The sequence below is a fragment of the Lycium barbarum genome, chromosome 3, assembly GCF_019175385.1.
Source record: "Lycium barbarum isolate Lr01 chromosome 3, ASM1917538v2, whole genome shotgun sequence".
Lineage (NCBI taxonomy): Eukaryota > Viridiplantae > Streptophyta > Magnoliopsida > Solanales > Solanaceae > Lycium > Lycium barbarum.
In genome coordinates, this window is record NC_083339.1 from 103513060 (window position 1) to 103529822 (window position 16763).

Sequence of the window (16763 nt, forward strand, 5' to 3'; positions counted from 1 at the left end):
CTGTTGAGGCTTAATATAAAGGGAATGTTTTCACGACTAACTCAAAAGAAATGATTTATAGAAAGGATTATGGAATTGATTATATGTTAAGGTTGAGTTAAAGAATGTCATAAAGATATAGGTTGTTCCTGTTATACTTTAGGATGCTAGAGATATTAAGATGATTTTATATAAGTTAGATTAGTGAATTGGGGTTACTTAGTTCCTACAGATCGGGAGTTGTCGGCAAAGAGAAGTATAGTCAGAACTTATGTTTTCCATTGATGCAAAGATGATTACGTTGAGCAGAGCTACGACAAGTTAGAGAGTTAACACAATTGCAGAGCGAGGGTTACGAGAGAATCAAGAGGCAATTTATGAGATTTAAAGGTCAGTAAGGTAAAAATGAGGAAGATATGAGCTATCGAAGTACATGAGGTCATAATTGGTTCAGACCTCAGTTAAGAGGCCAGAAGCGCCGTGGTTCAGTATCTAGGTATGTTACTGATTTCTTCAGAAGCATGTTTTCCGACTTATGAGTTTCAAGAACAAAGAGATTAGCTACGAGAGTATAGAAAGGTTTGTAAACCTATGATGTTAGTAAATTCAGTAGAAGGCTATGAAGGGTATGAGCGGATCTAAAAAGGTTAAAAGTCGAGGAATGGACGACAAGATTTGGAGAAAGATTGAAGTAAGCGTAGGAAAGAGTGAGTAAATAACCAATGGATACCTGTTATGGCGATAGTATGATTAAATGTGATATGTTAACGGGAAGAATTATTCGATAAGGGGATGTACCAGAGAAAAGAGATCAGGGACAGATTACAAGACTATTTTAAATATTCGGGGATGAATTTTTCTAAGGGGGGAAGGATGTTACACCCCGAAAAATTTCGTGTCACCAAGACTGTAGACAGCCTAGTATGAGCTCAAGGGAGAGCAAAGTTATACAAGGATCAGGTATGAAGATTATATGATCAGAGTATAAGAATATATATATATATATATGACATTTGGATACCGTATGGAGTAAATCAGTTAACACGTTACTTGACGAGTAGCCCTCGTAATCGTAAGTTAAGGTAGGGACCATATGTTGGGGTTTTATAAAGGACATATGAAAAGTGATATGAGTAGTACATGGGAAGTTGAGCAAATTTTAAGAAGGACCCTTAAGCCAAATATGGGCATAAGCCCTCCAAAAGGATGATTTAAGGATACGTTTTCGGATGATCTGACTTGGAGGGGCCAAAACGCTATTATAAGTTTGGAATTTGGAAACACACCAAACGGAAAGTTGTAGATAATTGAAAGAGCTTTCCAACCATAGGTCGTGGGCCCTCATACGGTATCGGGATCAAGAATTATGGCCATTTTACAACAAAGACTCCAAGCTGCCAAATGGCTTCCGCGGGTCCCACTTGAGAAGGTCGGTGGAACCGACTTATGAGGGGTATAAATACCCCCATTAACTCCATTTTTTCAGCATTTTTACATTCTCAATAGTCCTACAAACTTCCCAACATAACCCCTAAACATTTATAGCCCATTAAATCAAGAATTTAACAAGATTACACCAAACTAGTCCATGAAAAGTGATTGTTCTTGCTTCTACTTGATGTTGCGGCAAGCTTGGTCTTGAAGGAAGTTGGTATGGATGAATTTCTTGAAGTATAAGGTATGTTCTTCATCCTATCTCTTATGTTGAGTTGATTTGAAGGTTTAGCAAGTCTTAAAAGTGAAAATAGTTATGGAGGAAAGGTCATAAAGTGTCGTGTTGTAGTTTTTGTATTTATGGACTGTTTTGAGCATGTTGTGACCGTGTGGCTGCGCTGATTTACATGTATCTCATGGTATCGAACATTGTTGGTGTGTTAATGAGATTATGCTCCTTGATTGGGAAGAAAGGAAGTGGATATTGTTGTTGTATGTTGAAAAACATCGTGTGGGATGTTTTTTGGAATATATTGGTATTGATGTTGGTATTGTTGTTGTTGTTGTTGGTTGCTGGATTGTGACCTCGGGCTAGGCATATAAACAGGGGAGATGCTGCCCGAATTTTGGCAGATTCTAAAGGAGTTTGGTTTAAGGAGTTGAGATAGGCATATGACGATAAGTCTAACGGTAGTATAATTTCTCTTGAGCGTAGATTTGCAAGTTCGGGAGAATAAGCGTTAATTCGTAGGAGATAAATCAGGTATGTTAAGGCTTTCCCTTTCTTTCTTTTTGGAATCATCCTATGACATGAGCGAACAACGAGTAATCAAGTCTCCATATTACTCTACTCTTAGAAGTACTAGGAGTATCTCAGTTCTTGATGATCCTATACCCCTTGCTATGATGGTCCCTTCTGTTCATAGGTCTTAAATATTGTATCCTGATAATGTTAGTTTATGTTTATGCATTACATTCATTTGCGTACGTGCATATTGACCCGTGACCAGATGGCATTGTATACCCGTATGTATGGGGTACGGGAAAAGGGCGAGGCGTTATATACACATTACCATCTGATCAGCTGGTGCACAGTGATGATGATTATCATGCCCGAAAAGGCCATTATGTTATTATGCCCGAATGGGCTGCCCGAAGGGGCCTATATGGGATATGGATCGGGTCGTACGTTCCTCGGCACTATGACCTATGCATATCATACGCCCGCAGAGGCATTTCCAGTAAGCAGACATATAGATGCATTCACGCAGACATGTTCAGATAATCAGACTCACAGATGCATTCGGTCAGTCAGTTTAGTTTACGAGTTGTTACTCTTCTGACTTACATACTCGGTACATTTTCTGTACTGACTCCCCTATTGCTCGGGGGGGCTACGTTCATTCCCGCAGGTTCAGATAGCCAGGAAGACAGATTGCTTCCTTAGGCTGCTTCTTCAACTTGACAGTGGAGCACTCCCCTCTTGCCGGAGTTGTCGTCTAGACCTGGTATATGTTTTGATGTTTATGGGTAGGGCAGGGGCCCTGTCCTATCTGCATCATGTCCAGTATGTCAGTAGAGGCTCATAGACACTTATATTCAGTCAGACAGTATGGCCCGCTCAGCACTTGTTTGGTTATATAGTTTTATCGGGTAGCCTTGTCGGCTTGTACCCCAACTCAGCACTTGTTTGGTTATATGTATATACCTTTTGAGGGCGGTGATCCTCTAGTTTATGATACCTATCAGATAGCAGATTATGTTGTGAGTGCCCTCAGGTGGCCCAGAATGAGCATGAGCAGGTTTGTTATGTATGTATTGTGGCATCTAGGAGGTTTGCTTCTGGGCGTCCGTCATAGCCCGCTGGTTGGGCTGTGACAATATATGTACTCACCTTAAAACAAGCTCTGGAAACTTACTGCTACACCTCGGAAATTTCTCCGTGAACGTACAATGAATAGACCAACGAAGAGTATGAATGTACGATATCTTACTGAGTAGGGAATGACGATTCATGAATTTTTGGAAATAAGAAAGTTGTAGAATTTCAGTTCAGCCAGTGGTCGTAAAGTGATTTACGGCCTGTAAAGTGATTTACGGACCGTAAAGTGCCATCGTCCTTCAACATTTCAAAAATTTTGACTTTCTGTTAAATGTTGAAATGGTAAAATACGACCCAGAATACGGACCGTAAATCGAAATACGGCCCGTAAACTGAGTCGTAAACTGCCATGACCTCCATCCAACCTTTCTGTTTCTGATATGCTTAAATACGACCATGGAGGACGGACCGTAAACCAGTATACGGCCCGTAAAGTGGGGTTTACGACCATTGTACGCCCCGACGACTGTTCATTAAAAATCAGATTTGTGATTATTATAAGTGACTTTTTCATTCATTTTCATTCATATTTCATCTACAACCTTCAAGAACCCTCTAGAACTTATCCAAACATTTCATCCACAAATTTTAAGAGAATCAAAGGGAGATCATGATCATCAACACCAAATCTATGAAACAAAGTGTATGAAACCTAATTGGAAGTCATCTCCTTCAAGAAATTCCAAAAGAGGTGAAGAAGGGTTTTGGTGCTAAAGAAGTGATTCCACTCTAGGCTTGTTCCACCATCATCTAAGGTATGTTTCATGACTTTATCATGTTATTTAAGGTATTGGAAAGCTAAGATGCTTGAAATGTAGAAGAACATATAAAATGGGTCATTACTGAGTGAATAGTGTCACAATTGAATGATAGTTTAATGGAACCATGAACGTTGATATGTTGTGATGATGAATACGTTATAAATGGCGTATAGACCATGGAATAGGTGTGAAGTAAGCAAAATTATGATGATGAGCTAAAACCATTAAATGTGGAGAAATTGGAGAAAAATGGTAGTTTTTGCTAAATATAGATAAGTGATAAATGTTGATATGATATTGTGAGTGTTGTTGTAAATGTTGGGAGTTAAAATAGAACATGACAAAGTAGTAGAAACAAAGGAAACACTGCCCAATTTTCTCTAGAAATAGTAGTGCGTTCTTATGGTTGATTGACTAATGTTAGTACGGATCCTCTTTTGAAGGTAGAGGCGTGACATCGAAGGAGAAAAAGTGAACGCTAGATTGCTTAAACGAAAAAGGTATGTAAGGCTAGTCCCTTCTTTCTAAGGCATGAATCCCATGATATGATATTCCTTCCTTCTTCATGATTTTTCCTACGTATCAAAAACTATGAGTCTACGATTATAAAGAGCATCACAAGATAAAGAAAAGAGACACGTTACGAGTATGACGATGTTGATAATGAATCTAAGTCTAGAAGTCATAAAGCTCATGATATGATATTCCTACAAAGTTAATGATCCTTATATGATTCCTATGATATTATTTTCCTTACCTCTCCATGACTTTCCTACTTTCCGGAAAACTAAGAGCCTATGTTCATGAATAGCCATATGGGATAAGATAAGAGGCACGTTACGAATGCGTTAATGACGATGATGGGTCTAAGTCTAAAGATACTAAGGCCTACAATATCATAGTTCTACAAGGCTAATGATCCATATTAGGATCCATTGATATTGTTCATTGACTACACTCACCTTATATGCTAATTCCTTCAAGGTGAGGCATAATGCTTATGAATGCTCCATAATGGACTCGGGGGGTTCTCGACCTTATGTCACCCCGACATTGTTATAGATTGTCCATAAGCCTTAATGCATGTCCCATGACCAATGTTCCGCAAAGTTACGAGTCTATGTTCATAGAGGATTTCATATGAGATAAAGATAAGAGATATGCTATATAAACGATAATGGAAATGATGAGCTTAAGCCCAAAGATTTTAAAGACTATCATGCGATATTTATACGAACTTCATGCTACGAATATGATGTGATTTTCATAGATTGTCTTTAAATTTAAATGTGCGCATTAATGAAAGGTTACGATAAGCTTATAAGATGTATGTGATGGCTATGATAATGACGAGACATATTGATCCTTGTACGATGCATGTGATATGGTCGAGCCACTACGTGGCCGAATATGGAAGATATGTATGTGATATTGTCGAGCCACTACGTGGCCGAATACGAAAACTGTCGAGCCACCATGTGGCCGAATACGGATATTGTCGAGCCCTAAGTGGCCGAATATGGATAACGTTTTATGTTTATGAGTAGATACAGTATTATGATGATGAATTATATGACGTGATGATGTATACGCTATGATGATTCATGTACGACGATTATGTATATGTGGTGTATGTATGAAATGCATTCATCCTTAAGGGTCGCGCAGGTTTTGCCTTCACCTCATGACTTATGATTCTCTATCATGTTTATTTCATTCATGCCTTACATACTCAGTACAACGTTCGTTTTCTTTGGACGCTGTGTTCATGCCCACAGGGAGACGGCGCAGACCTATAGGAGCTATCAGCAGATTTTCAGGAGCACTCCATTGTTCCAGAGGTGCTAATCGGGTTTATACCTTTATGTATATATATATATGTATATGTATTTTGGGCACGACGGGATCTTGTCCCGTCCCTATGTCTAGTACTCTAGTAGAGGCTCGTAGATACGTATGTGTGGGTTATATGGTCTCACAAGGTCACTACTGTATATACGTAGATATGCGTATATTATCTTTTGATAGCAAAAGGGCTTATGTATATAAAAGTATTTATGTTCTGCAATGAAAATGATTTTCTTATGATTATAAGTTTATGAACGAAAAAAAAAAAGGAGGTTTAATGAGTATGATGAGTATCAGAACGAGCGGTGCTCGGTGGTCAGCCCCGGGTACCCGTCACGGCCCCTAGCTGGGTCGTGACACTTACATAAACCTATTGAGCTAAAACAGAGAACTTAGCCCCCGTTCCTTCCTAGTGTCATGCCCCAAACCCGACACTGGATGTAACAGGCACCCGATGCTATGAACAACACCAGATGCACCTTATAAAATCAATAAATTTCTATTCTCTTTTAATAGTCTTTCCCCGTACATTTAAAAAAACAAGTCATGAGTGGATAAATGTAAACATGCTCAATTTAATAGAATTTGCGGAAGTCTATTATAGATACTAAAACATAAAATGTGAAAAAAGCCTCAATAAGTCATACGAGACTTTCAACGCCTACCAAAAATCTGACAACTATCTATAGAGCTTCTAAGATAAACAAATGAGTGTCTTAACTTTGAGACACAGCCCGAAAACTGAAATAAGTAGGTAAAGATAGGGTGGTGTCCCACGAACAAGCATGTGGGCTCACCAAATAGTTCCGAAAGTAGCAAGCTCTCCTAGTCCGCACGCATATCACGAACTTTCTCCTCAATGTTACCTGACACACCATCAAAAACAACAATGGTATGCCTGAGTACTGGGTACTCAGTGAGTGTCTAAGGGGCAATAGTTAATAAAGCAAAATAAGATAGTGAAAATCAGTAAAGCAGTATCCATGAAACAGTTTGAAGGTTCAAAGACAGAACACAACATCAAACTTAGTAAAAGTCATCAGAGAGAAACCAATAACAAAATAAAGCACATTTATCTCATTTACGTTTACCACATCAAGTCTTTTACCTGCGAATCCAAAAACATTAACAAGCCAACTCATGGATAACCAAAGAATCAATACGTGCCAGCTCATGGGCGAACAATCATTCGATACACCAGGGTTATTATTCCATGGAGGCTAATCGTCCTCTGGACTAGCACAGCAATAGATGCACCGGGCTAAATGCCTCGGAGGTCTATCGTCCTCTGGACTGACACAGTAATGCTCAAAAGCGATACGTTAGGATCCATAACGGCTAATCGTCCTCTGGACTATCATAGCTTACCCATACAGGCCCAAACACAAACAAATACAAGTCATGGAATATTAACTGAATCATCAATCATGCTTATAGCCGAATTCACTTCTCAAGTTATCTTCTCACAGTAGAGGTATTCCAAGTCATAACCAATTTAGAAACCTTATTCAAATCACTTGTTCAATTTCAAGTTCAAGAAAAACCCATTCAAAGACAAAATACGTTTAAAGCTTCAATCTTTAGAACATAAGTTAAATCATCCCATAGCGGGGAAAAACACGTTTGTCACAATAATATAATTCATATAAGGTTCTATGCAATTGACCCTACACAAGCATGACCTTGTTCAAAACCTACAACTTTCATGTTTTGAGTTTTCTTAGATTCCTGACCTAACTATCCAAAAACTAAGCATAAGTGAGGACTACCTCAGACTTTAACGAATTTAAGAACCCTTACGAACTTAACTATTTGGATTGACTTTACACGACTATCTTTCACCCGAATTCATCCCAAAGGTATTTATATAGTTAAAATATCACATTAATACTTATTCCACTCATTCACTCCTAACCCGGATTTACGGAGTGTTACACCTAGCCAAAACCAAGACTAGATCCTACTAAATACCAATCTGATTTCCATATTTATCCCTGACAGTATTTGAATGATATGTAGTAATCTTTTAATTTGGGTCTTATGACTCAATGCGGTGCATACAAAAATTTCCTCCTAAGATTTTAACTTGACAGATTTGTTCAAGCACTTGTGTCGTGTTTATAATAGTGTAGCCCTAGTGGACATGTTTTTTATATTGATGAAATGCACTTGATTTAGTTGATACACTTGCTTTTCGATGATGTCAAAAGGGGGAAAATTCAGTTCGTATGTATAGAGTTCATGTGCCACATAGATATATCAGGCATAGACATTACATGACCACATTGACAGAAAGGAAGTGGTTGAAGATGTGAAAAGAAAAAAGTTGCACTACACATATACCGAGTTACCACTCAGGATGTATTATAATGGAACTTATTCTTATTTATAGAAGAACCCAATCCTATTTATCTTAGGATGCATTATAAAGGAACTAATTCTTATTTATATAAAAACCCAGTCCTATTTATAAGGCATTAGAAAGGAGAGATAAGGGGAAGAAAAGAAAAAATTATTCTGCGAAGACGAATGAAAGAACCTGGTCCTTATGCTTATCATTGAAGAAATGCACAGAGTGGGGGTAAGTCCTTGAGAAGGGCATACGGGAGAATGTTCCTTGAGAAGACATATTGAACATGATGATGTTCTACAAACCTAGACACCTATAGGAATGCACAGAGGGGGGGGGGGGGGGGGGGGGGGTAAGTCCCTTATCAAGATTGAGCAGGCCTACAAACTTTACTTAGAGCCTGTTTGGATGGGCTTATGTCTATAAGCTGTTTGCAGCTTATAAGCTAAAATAAATAAATTGGGGTAGTCTAACTTTTTTTTTTTTGGCTTATAAGCTGTTTTCAGCTTATAAGCTGCTTTAGATAAGCTAAGTCAAATGGGCCCAATTATTTTTTTGAGCTTATTTTAAGCACAAAATGACTTTAAGCTGGCCAGTCAAACACTCAAAAAAGCTGAAAACAGCTTATAAGCAACTTATAAGACAATCCAAACGGGCTCTTAGTGCCCATTTGGATTAGCTTAATAAAAGCAGCTTTTGAGCACCATGTGCTCAGTTCTTTTGAGTAGTTCCTCTAATATTGTGAACTGCTTCACTAAATCCTTTGGAGATCTGTTTGGATATCTGGTCCTTCAAATTCCTTCCTTATATCTCCGTTGGTTGTTATAAGGTACATTGTTTATCAAATCATCAAAACTTCATTATACGCTCATCATCTATCATTGAGTCAGCAGCTACTCAATAATCTAGCTATAGGCTTTCTGCTTCTAGTTCTAAATTAGAAAACAGGGCTTGTAAAGTTCGCAAGTCGCGTAGGTTATCCCTTCCTCTTCACACCAATAAAGTAATTCTTTATTATAAATTTTTTTTTTGTTGATGATTGGGGCCCTTCTCCGTTTTTATCTTCTCAAGGACATAAAATTTCATCTTGTTTTTTGTGGATGATTTTTCTGGGTGCTATCCTATATATGTATCACAAATTGATGTTCTTACAATTTTTCCTCACTTTCACGTTCTAGTACAATGTCAATTTGACACTAAATTTGAATCTATTTGAACTTTTGTCCTCATACTCACGAAGAACAGGGATAAATTGAACGATAAAATCATCAAATGATAGAAACCACGTTCAGTTTAATGGTGCATAATTCCACCTCGTTCAAGTATACGGCAATTTTCAAAACTGTCGTATACTTAATTCATCAACTCCCCACATCCACTAATTAATCACAGCAAATCGCCTATTGAAGTGGCTTTCAAGTTTCAACTCGTCCCTGATTCATTTCCTTTGGATCTTTGGCTGCCTCTGCTTTCCTATCTCCGCCCTTATGAAGTCACTCCTGTGTCTTCCTCGTTTACAATTCCTCACATCATGCCTACTAGTGCCTCCAATCAAAAACTTCGATCTTTATTGAGTCTTTCATGGGAAAATTTCTCTTACACTCATCTTGGATCTTGTCAACTTGGGGTTGACTTCGGGGGAACTTCCCAACCACCGTTAAGTGACACTTCTCCACCAACATATCACACTCTTCCTTGTAAAAAATCTTTCCTTTAGTCAATTAGGTCGTACGGTCTGTGCTCCAGGCGAACGCTTTTCGTTGACCCCTCACTCGAACGACTCCCCAAGGCAACATTACTACTATATTAGAAGCACCAGTTGGGTGCTTTTCGTCGTCCGTCCAAGGGCAAATCCGTCATTTAGCTCAAGGACAAAAGAGATATTTAGCTTTTCTCAACATAATTCCAGAAGAATCAACCAGTTCTTTCATCTTCTGGTCCAACTATTTGGAGAAACATGGATTGGACTTCAGAATTCTTTTTTTTTCCCAAAATTTCAAGGATTGCTCTTCAACTTCATCTTCTCAACTGGAAGTGCAATTTTAGGTCAGTTTTTGTCTCAATATTTACCCTAATTAGATTTTTCAATTTCATACCTAATGTTTAAAAATGGGCTCAATTTAATTTTCTCTTTCTCATTCACCTTCTACTCTCTGATTTCTATCACTGGACCATTTTCTGCACACAAACTCTCACTAAACCATAGAGATAATAGATCTGAAGAACAAGAAACTTGGGTGAATTAAAGATGTCGTGGCAAACATATGTTGATGATCACTTGCTTTGTGAGATTGAAGGTAATCATCTCACTTCTGCTGCTATTATCGGTCAAGACGGCACCGTTTGGGCCCAACCTGCTAATTTCCCTCAGGTTGCTTTCTATATCCACCTCTTTTTTTTTTAATGATTAAGCTTACCCACTTCCAGTTTTGCTAGATTTCATCTGGGTTACTTTTGTTTTTTGCTTTTACTTAGATTCAAGCGGTTCAAAGTTTTCTTGATGGTGGTTTGTTGTTTTACTTTATTAGTTCACTATTATGAAGTGGGGGGTAATTTGGTTTGTTATGTAGATTTTTTGGGTGTTTTATTGAATTAGTGCTTATTTGGTGGACTATCATGAAAACAAAAAATTGAGATGCCTATGTAAGGAGCTTTTGGTGCTTTAGCTTAGACAGATGGGAGTAATACTTGCATAGCTTTGTTATTTGGAAATGTGACGCACAATTTTTATGGAGCTAAATCCTTTTAAAATTGCAAGAGATTTAGTTATGCCCACACTCAAATTAAGAAAGGCACAACTGCTTGACCATTATAAGGCAGTTTAAGCCGAAAATGTATCCTCTATTTTGTAACGGTAGTTGTTACATTTCTTTGTCTCACTACTTACTAAATAGTAACTACTATGTTATAATTTTTAGTCAAAATAAGTAAGAAACAGATCAAAAGAAAATCTTTTAAAGTCAGCTTTCTTTATTTTAGAACTTCTGAGATTGACATAAAAGATTCCATGAGTATAGCGATACGTAGATTGTTCTTGACTAGATATATTTTTTCCACAATGCAGACATTGATGATATTGCAACAACAAGATCTTGCTATTTTCATGTTGGGACTATGAAATCTGATGAATAATATTATTGATTGAAGAGCAACCAATATTTCAGGACTATGGAATCCGGCTTGATAGAGTGGAAAGAAACAAGATTAAATAACTTTATATGTGCATAAAATTCTTTATGTGCAATTAGTTTTTAGTTTAATCTTTTATCATTAACGCCAACTTCACCTTGCAAGCTTCCATCAGTGCTGAAAAGACAGCATTAGAGAAGAAGATGTAAGCAAGCTGATGCGCCATTTGGATGAAAAAAACAAGCTTTAGGAAAGTGGTGCCTTCATTTGGCAATAAAACTCCCCCAATGGTGAGTTGCTTTCTTTCTTGAATCTCTCTCTTTATTTTAACGAAAAGTTTGAGGTGTTGCCCGCATCAATCATTAGAGAATCTTCTTATGGCAAAAGCATAAATTCATGACAGCTATCTTTTTCGTCCAAAGTCAAATGTTTATATTTGATTTCTCTCCTCTTTTTCCCCTCCATTCCTTTTTCCCTTTCAATTATTCATGATTGATAGGCAGTAGAGACGTTTCTTATATATGATAGACCATTTAATTTCATTGAAGGAATGTGGGCAGTATGTTTGTATCAGGTGAAGGGAAGGTGGAACTTTAATTACAGGAGGAGGGAGCATTTCCTTTAGATTTTTGGAATAATTTCCTCATTTCCCAGAATCAATTTTCATAATGTGAACTTGCTTCAATATTTGAGCTATAAAAGAATTTGTGTTGAGCATGCTCGCTCCGAAGTAGAAATTTACTTTTTCTAATAGAATAAAGTAACAGGTAGAATTAATGTGATGATTATGCAGAAACAACATCATATAGAGAGTATTCTAAGGATGTCAAATGAATAATGAGTCCTCAAAAATTGTGAGAATTCTTGCATCTAAGTCATTTCCTTTCAGGATTGAATGTCTTCAATTTTTCTTTTCAGGTCTTGAAAGAGCTTCATCCTGGAACGACTTGTGTTATTAGCAGCATTTGTTAACTACTATGCACAGCTACCAAAATACAGATTCCAACCCGTTGCAACATATCTCATACATATGTTGGACCACCTACAATCTCACTGTTTTTGCCTTGTTAGCAAGCTCCCTCTATAACTTTATTCCGCAAATAAATGTAATATACTATGAAGCATATTATGTCAATATGTAGTTTAATCATGTCTCATTAAGGGCCCAACACTTCGGATTAGTGATGGTTTAAGTGATAAGAGAAGACAATTTAAAGGAACATCATAATGATATTTTATAAGGCTAATGAAACTGAAGTATAGTCTTTGTTTCAGAACTTTAATGTTTGCCAACTCAAGATTCATATTTGTATTTCTCTTTTCCATGACAAATTTCATTAGCTTAATAGTACAGTTCCTTTGTTGGTAATCAATATTTGTTGGGTATTTATATTAGTGTTCAGTACTTTTAGTAAGTAATATTACTTAATCTTGTTGTTGTTGGATTTTCTACAGGTTGCTTGTGCATGTTTGAAACTTGATGCATAGGTGCAACCTTTTGAGAAGTACCGAAAATTTGATTCAAATAAATTATGTTTATGGACAGGGTGACACTTGGCTAAATAAGAAGCTTAAATGACTTGGCTGGCAAGTGACAACTATATGAAAATGGCCATTCACAGTGTAAGTCTCCAATCTTTTTTTGTTTGATGTTGAGCTTAAGTTGTCTCATGCTCTGTAGTTGAGGTTTCTCATCATGCATGGTCGCGAAGATATTCTGTTTTGCTAACTCCGTTTTATGTTTTATCCCGGTGTCGAGAAAGGGTTACCAGTTTAGTGTTTCTAGAATTACCTTTATCTTATTGCTCTTTGGCAATGGTATTTCATTTGCTTACATGTGTAATCCTACAGTACCATTACTGCTATTTTAACTTTTTTGTCAACAAGAAGAATTAGATATAACTTATAGTTTTTTAGAATGAGTAGATATTTTTCCATGTGATATCTTTTCTCAATTAGTAGTTAACCCGTTATGGAGCATTGACTACAAATTGTTGTTTAGATGACTTTATTTTATTTTTTTACTCTCAAGTTGTTCGAGGGACGAGGGGATAAAATACAGTAAACAACTATATGAATGGTGGAATAATATGAATGACAGCTATCTAATGTAACAATTTCTTAAGAGCACGATTCTGGTCGTGCTACAATTACTAATGTTATTTGGTCAAGAGTTATCATTAGCAAAAATATTTCTTTCTATTTCTTTGTCTAGACAATCTATTTGAACACTAAGGTATACATGATTAATATCATCGATTATTTCTTCTTTTTATTTGATATTTAGGTCAGTAGAAATGTGTATCTGTACAATCCTTCTAATGTGTTTCTCAATCTAATGATGATTAAATACATTACTTTGATATCCGATCTCCATGCTAGCCTCTCCATTTTCATTGTATAAATGAAATTTAATTTTTCTGTTTTAATCCTTACAAGAACACAATGTCAATGTGTTTTTTATTTTAACTATATAGAAGCGTGGGTTAGGAGAATGGATTGACATGGTGCCTTATGTGTCAATAAAATTACAATCAAGGGCAATTTAGAGATTCAAGGCAGGCTTATTTAGGTTAGTTTACGTGTCAACAACCCTCCAGCTGTCACTTTCTTCTCACAGAACTCATCTGTGTGCCGACTGCCTCTCCGATGTTCAAAAACCCGAACACCACACTCCTTTTCACCTCACACACTCCCATTCCACCTTCCCACAAAGGCGTTCGAGGTGTTCACAAAATCCGGCAAAACGGAGAAGCCAGGTTTGTCTCAAAGGGTACCAAAGGAGATTCCAACCATTGATATTCCTCTCAGGGTAAGTTCACAGTTTTCCATATCCTTTAAACTTGGGTACATCATTCATGTTCTTTGATTGTCGTTTATCTCGACTCTTTTATGACATTTTGATCAATGAATTTTGTTCTGTTAGTTTGTTGGAGAGATTGCACAAGAAATGTGTTTTTTATTTTAACTATATAGAAGCGTGGGTTAGGAGAATGGATTGACATGGTGCCTTATGTGTCAATAAAATTACAATCAAGGGCAATTTAGAGATTCAAGGCAGGCTTATTTAGGTTAGATTACGTGTCAACAACCCTCCAGCTGTCACTTTCTTCTCACAGAACTCATCTCTGTGCCGACTGCCTCTCCGATGTTCAAAAACCCGAACACCACACTCCTTTTCACCTCACACACTCCCATTCCACCTTCCCACAAAGGCGTTCGAGGCGTTCACAAAATCCGGCAAAACGGAGAAGCCAGGTTTGTCTCAAAGAGCACCAAAGGAGATTCCAACCATTGATATTCCTCTCAGGGTAAGTTCACAGTTTTCCATATCCTTTAAACTTGGGTACATCATTCATGTTCTTTGATTGTCGTTTATCTCGACTCTTTTGTGACATTTTGATCCATGAATTTTGTTCTGTTAGTTTGTTGGAGAGATTGCACAAGATATTACACATGTTGGATAGGATAAATAAAGCTTATGTGGATGAGAACCATAAGCCACGGTGGCCTCTGCTGCCTCACTCACTTTTGGTAAGTTTTTGCCTCATGTTCTTTTCTTTCTCGCGCTGATTCTGGCTTTACTTGCTGATTTCTGCGAAAATTTGTCCACTTTTTCTTTGATGTTAGTTTTTCTAATCTTTTGAACAATATATTGAATACAGTTGTATCAGGATGAAGCATCTCTGAAAGGTCTCAAGTGAATTAAATACTGTAAAAGAAAGTAATGTAATGAATAGCTCTTTTAGATTACTTGAAATGAATAATTCAGTTAAATCCCGAAGCATCTCCATTATGTAATTGTAAATTAAGTTTCTCATTTAATCAGAATCAAGTTACTAAGAATATGACAGAGACATGAACTTAGTTGAGAAAATAAGTGAAGAGAAATTAGTTTAATTTGCCTCATGAAATTGATTCTTTGAAAACCTGCAATTGGATCTGCTTCAAGGAAATTAGTAGTCCATTGTGATTTTTAATTATCTGATTTTGATCATCTAAAATACTTATAATCTATAAGTTGTATAAATATGACTCTAAGCTACTATTAAAGTATTGTGTACTTTATCCAGCTAAAAGTAACAGGTGATGCTCACTCTGCAGTAGAAATATGTCAACAAGTTGTAATACTTGGGATTATCATGAAACATTCTCTGAATTAAGCAAGCATCAAACTTCCCTATCAGGGAACTATATTGCTTGACTATCATATTCCTATATTGCGATATATTTACATGTTCATCCTCTTATGGTATTGCTTTGAGAGACGCTTTGTGTACTTCTGCCACTGACATACTAAAGTTGTCCATTATCACATTCATTCTTTTGTTTCTTTAGTGTGATCTTCATCCAAGATTATTAATTTGGTATTTCCGGGAAGTTTTTGAACCAAATTAAACATCAAACTGCTATCTTTTTGCAAAATTGCACTGCCTGTTTTGAAAGCTGGATTCCCGAAGAACAAAGAATATATGCTAACGCACAATACTTTAACAAGGTATGTCACACAACTAACTTAACTCTACTGCTGCTACACGCTCTACTCCCTCCATTACACACTTCTATTTTAACAAGAAAGCCATCGTTAATAGCCTCTCCAGGTATTTTGTCAACCACGCATCACACAGCTACAACGTTAACTGCGAAGAACAAGATGACTGCCAGCGGCATAGTCGGTAGTTGTGTTACTATATTGCCTTTTGCTGCTACCGGCTTCTATCAATATATAACTAATGTGTGTATGCATAGACATGCAATCATCAATGTATATAAACATTATGTTTTAGTTGTGCAATACCTTCTTCTGTCAAACTGTTAATAATGTGTATGTTTATATATATATATATATATATATATATATATATATATATATATATATATATATATATATATATATATATAAACCGTTTAAATGATATGCTTCAATTGCCCCGTACATATGTCACCATAACTTTTACATCAGATGTGTGTTTATATAGGTAACTATCGGGCCCGTGCGTGCACGGGCAAAAACCATCTAGTAGTATTAGAAAAATAATATTTTTGTTATGAAATTATGAATGTCCATTTCTCAAATATAATGCTCCTTCCACCATGTTAATGGTTCTTCCTTTTTCTTCCACCATGTTAATGGCTCTCCCATTTTCTTCCACCATTTCATATATTAAATACATATGTATCACTATAAATAGAGGCATAAATTTTCATATGAGATACACTTGTAACACATTTTGGAAGAATAGTAAAAATCTCTCCTCTTTTGTCATTCTATTTCTATGGTTTTCATCCATTAATATTGTGACTCTTTTAGCATCATTTTATAACACGTTATCAGCACGAGACTCTGCCGTTCCGAGAAAATACTTTAAAGCCTCGAAGG

General features: G+C 36.7%; 1 protein-coding gene and 1 long non-coding RNA gene across 2 annotated transcripts in view; both read left to right on the forward strand.

The window, feature by feature from the left end:
- The window catches only part of LOC132631064 (uncharacterized), a 45150-nt gene extending 33602 nt beyond the window's left edge, over nucleotides 1-11548 (forward strand). The window contains exons 2-4 of the mRNA XM_060346663.1: nucleotides 9917-10300; nucleotides 10552-10625; nucleotides 11319-11548. Of these exons, the coding sequence (XP_060202646.1) occupies nucleotides 9917-10300; nucleotides 10552-10625; nucleotides 11319-11372 (512 nt within the window). The 3' untranslated portion in view covers nucleotides 11373-11548. The remainder of the gene's footprint in view (nucleotides 1-9916; nucleotides 10301-10551; nucleotides 10626-11318) is intronic.
- Nucleotides 11549-13012: 1464 nt separating this feature from the next.
- On the forward strand, nucleotides 13013-16205 carry LOC132631667 (uncharacterized). Its single transcript, XR_009578978.1, has 4 exons — nucleotides 13013-14195; nucleotides 14310-14694; nucleotides 14809-14921; nucleotides 15765-16205. It is a non-coding gene; the product is annotated as an uncharacterized LOC132631667 (long non-coding RNA).
- Nucleotides 16206-16763: the final 558 nt, after the last annotated feature.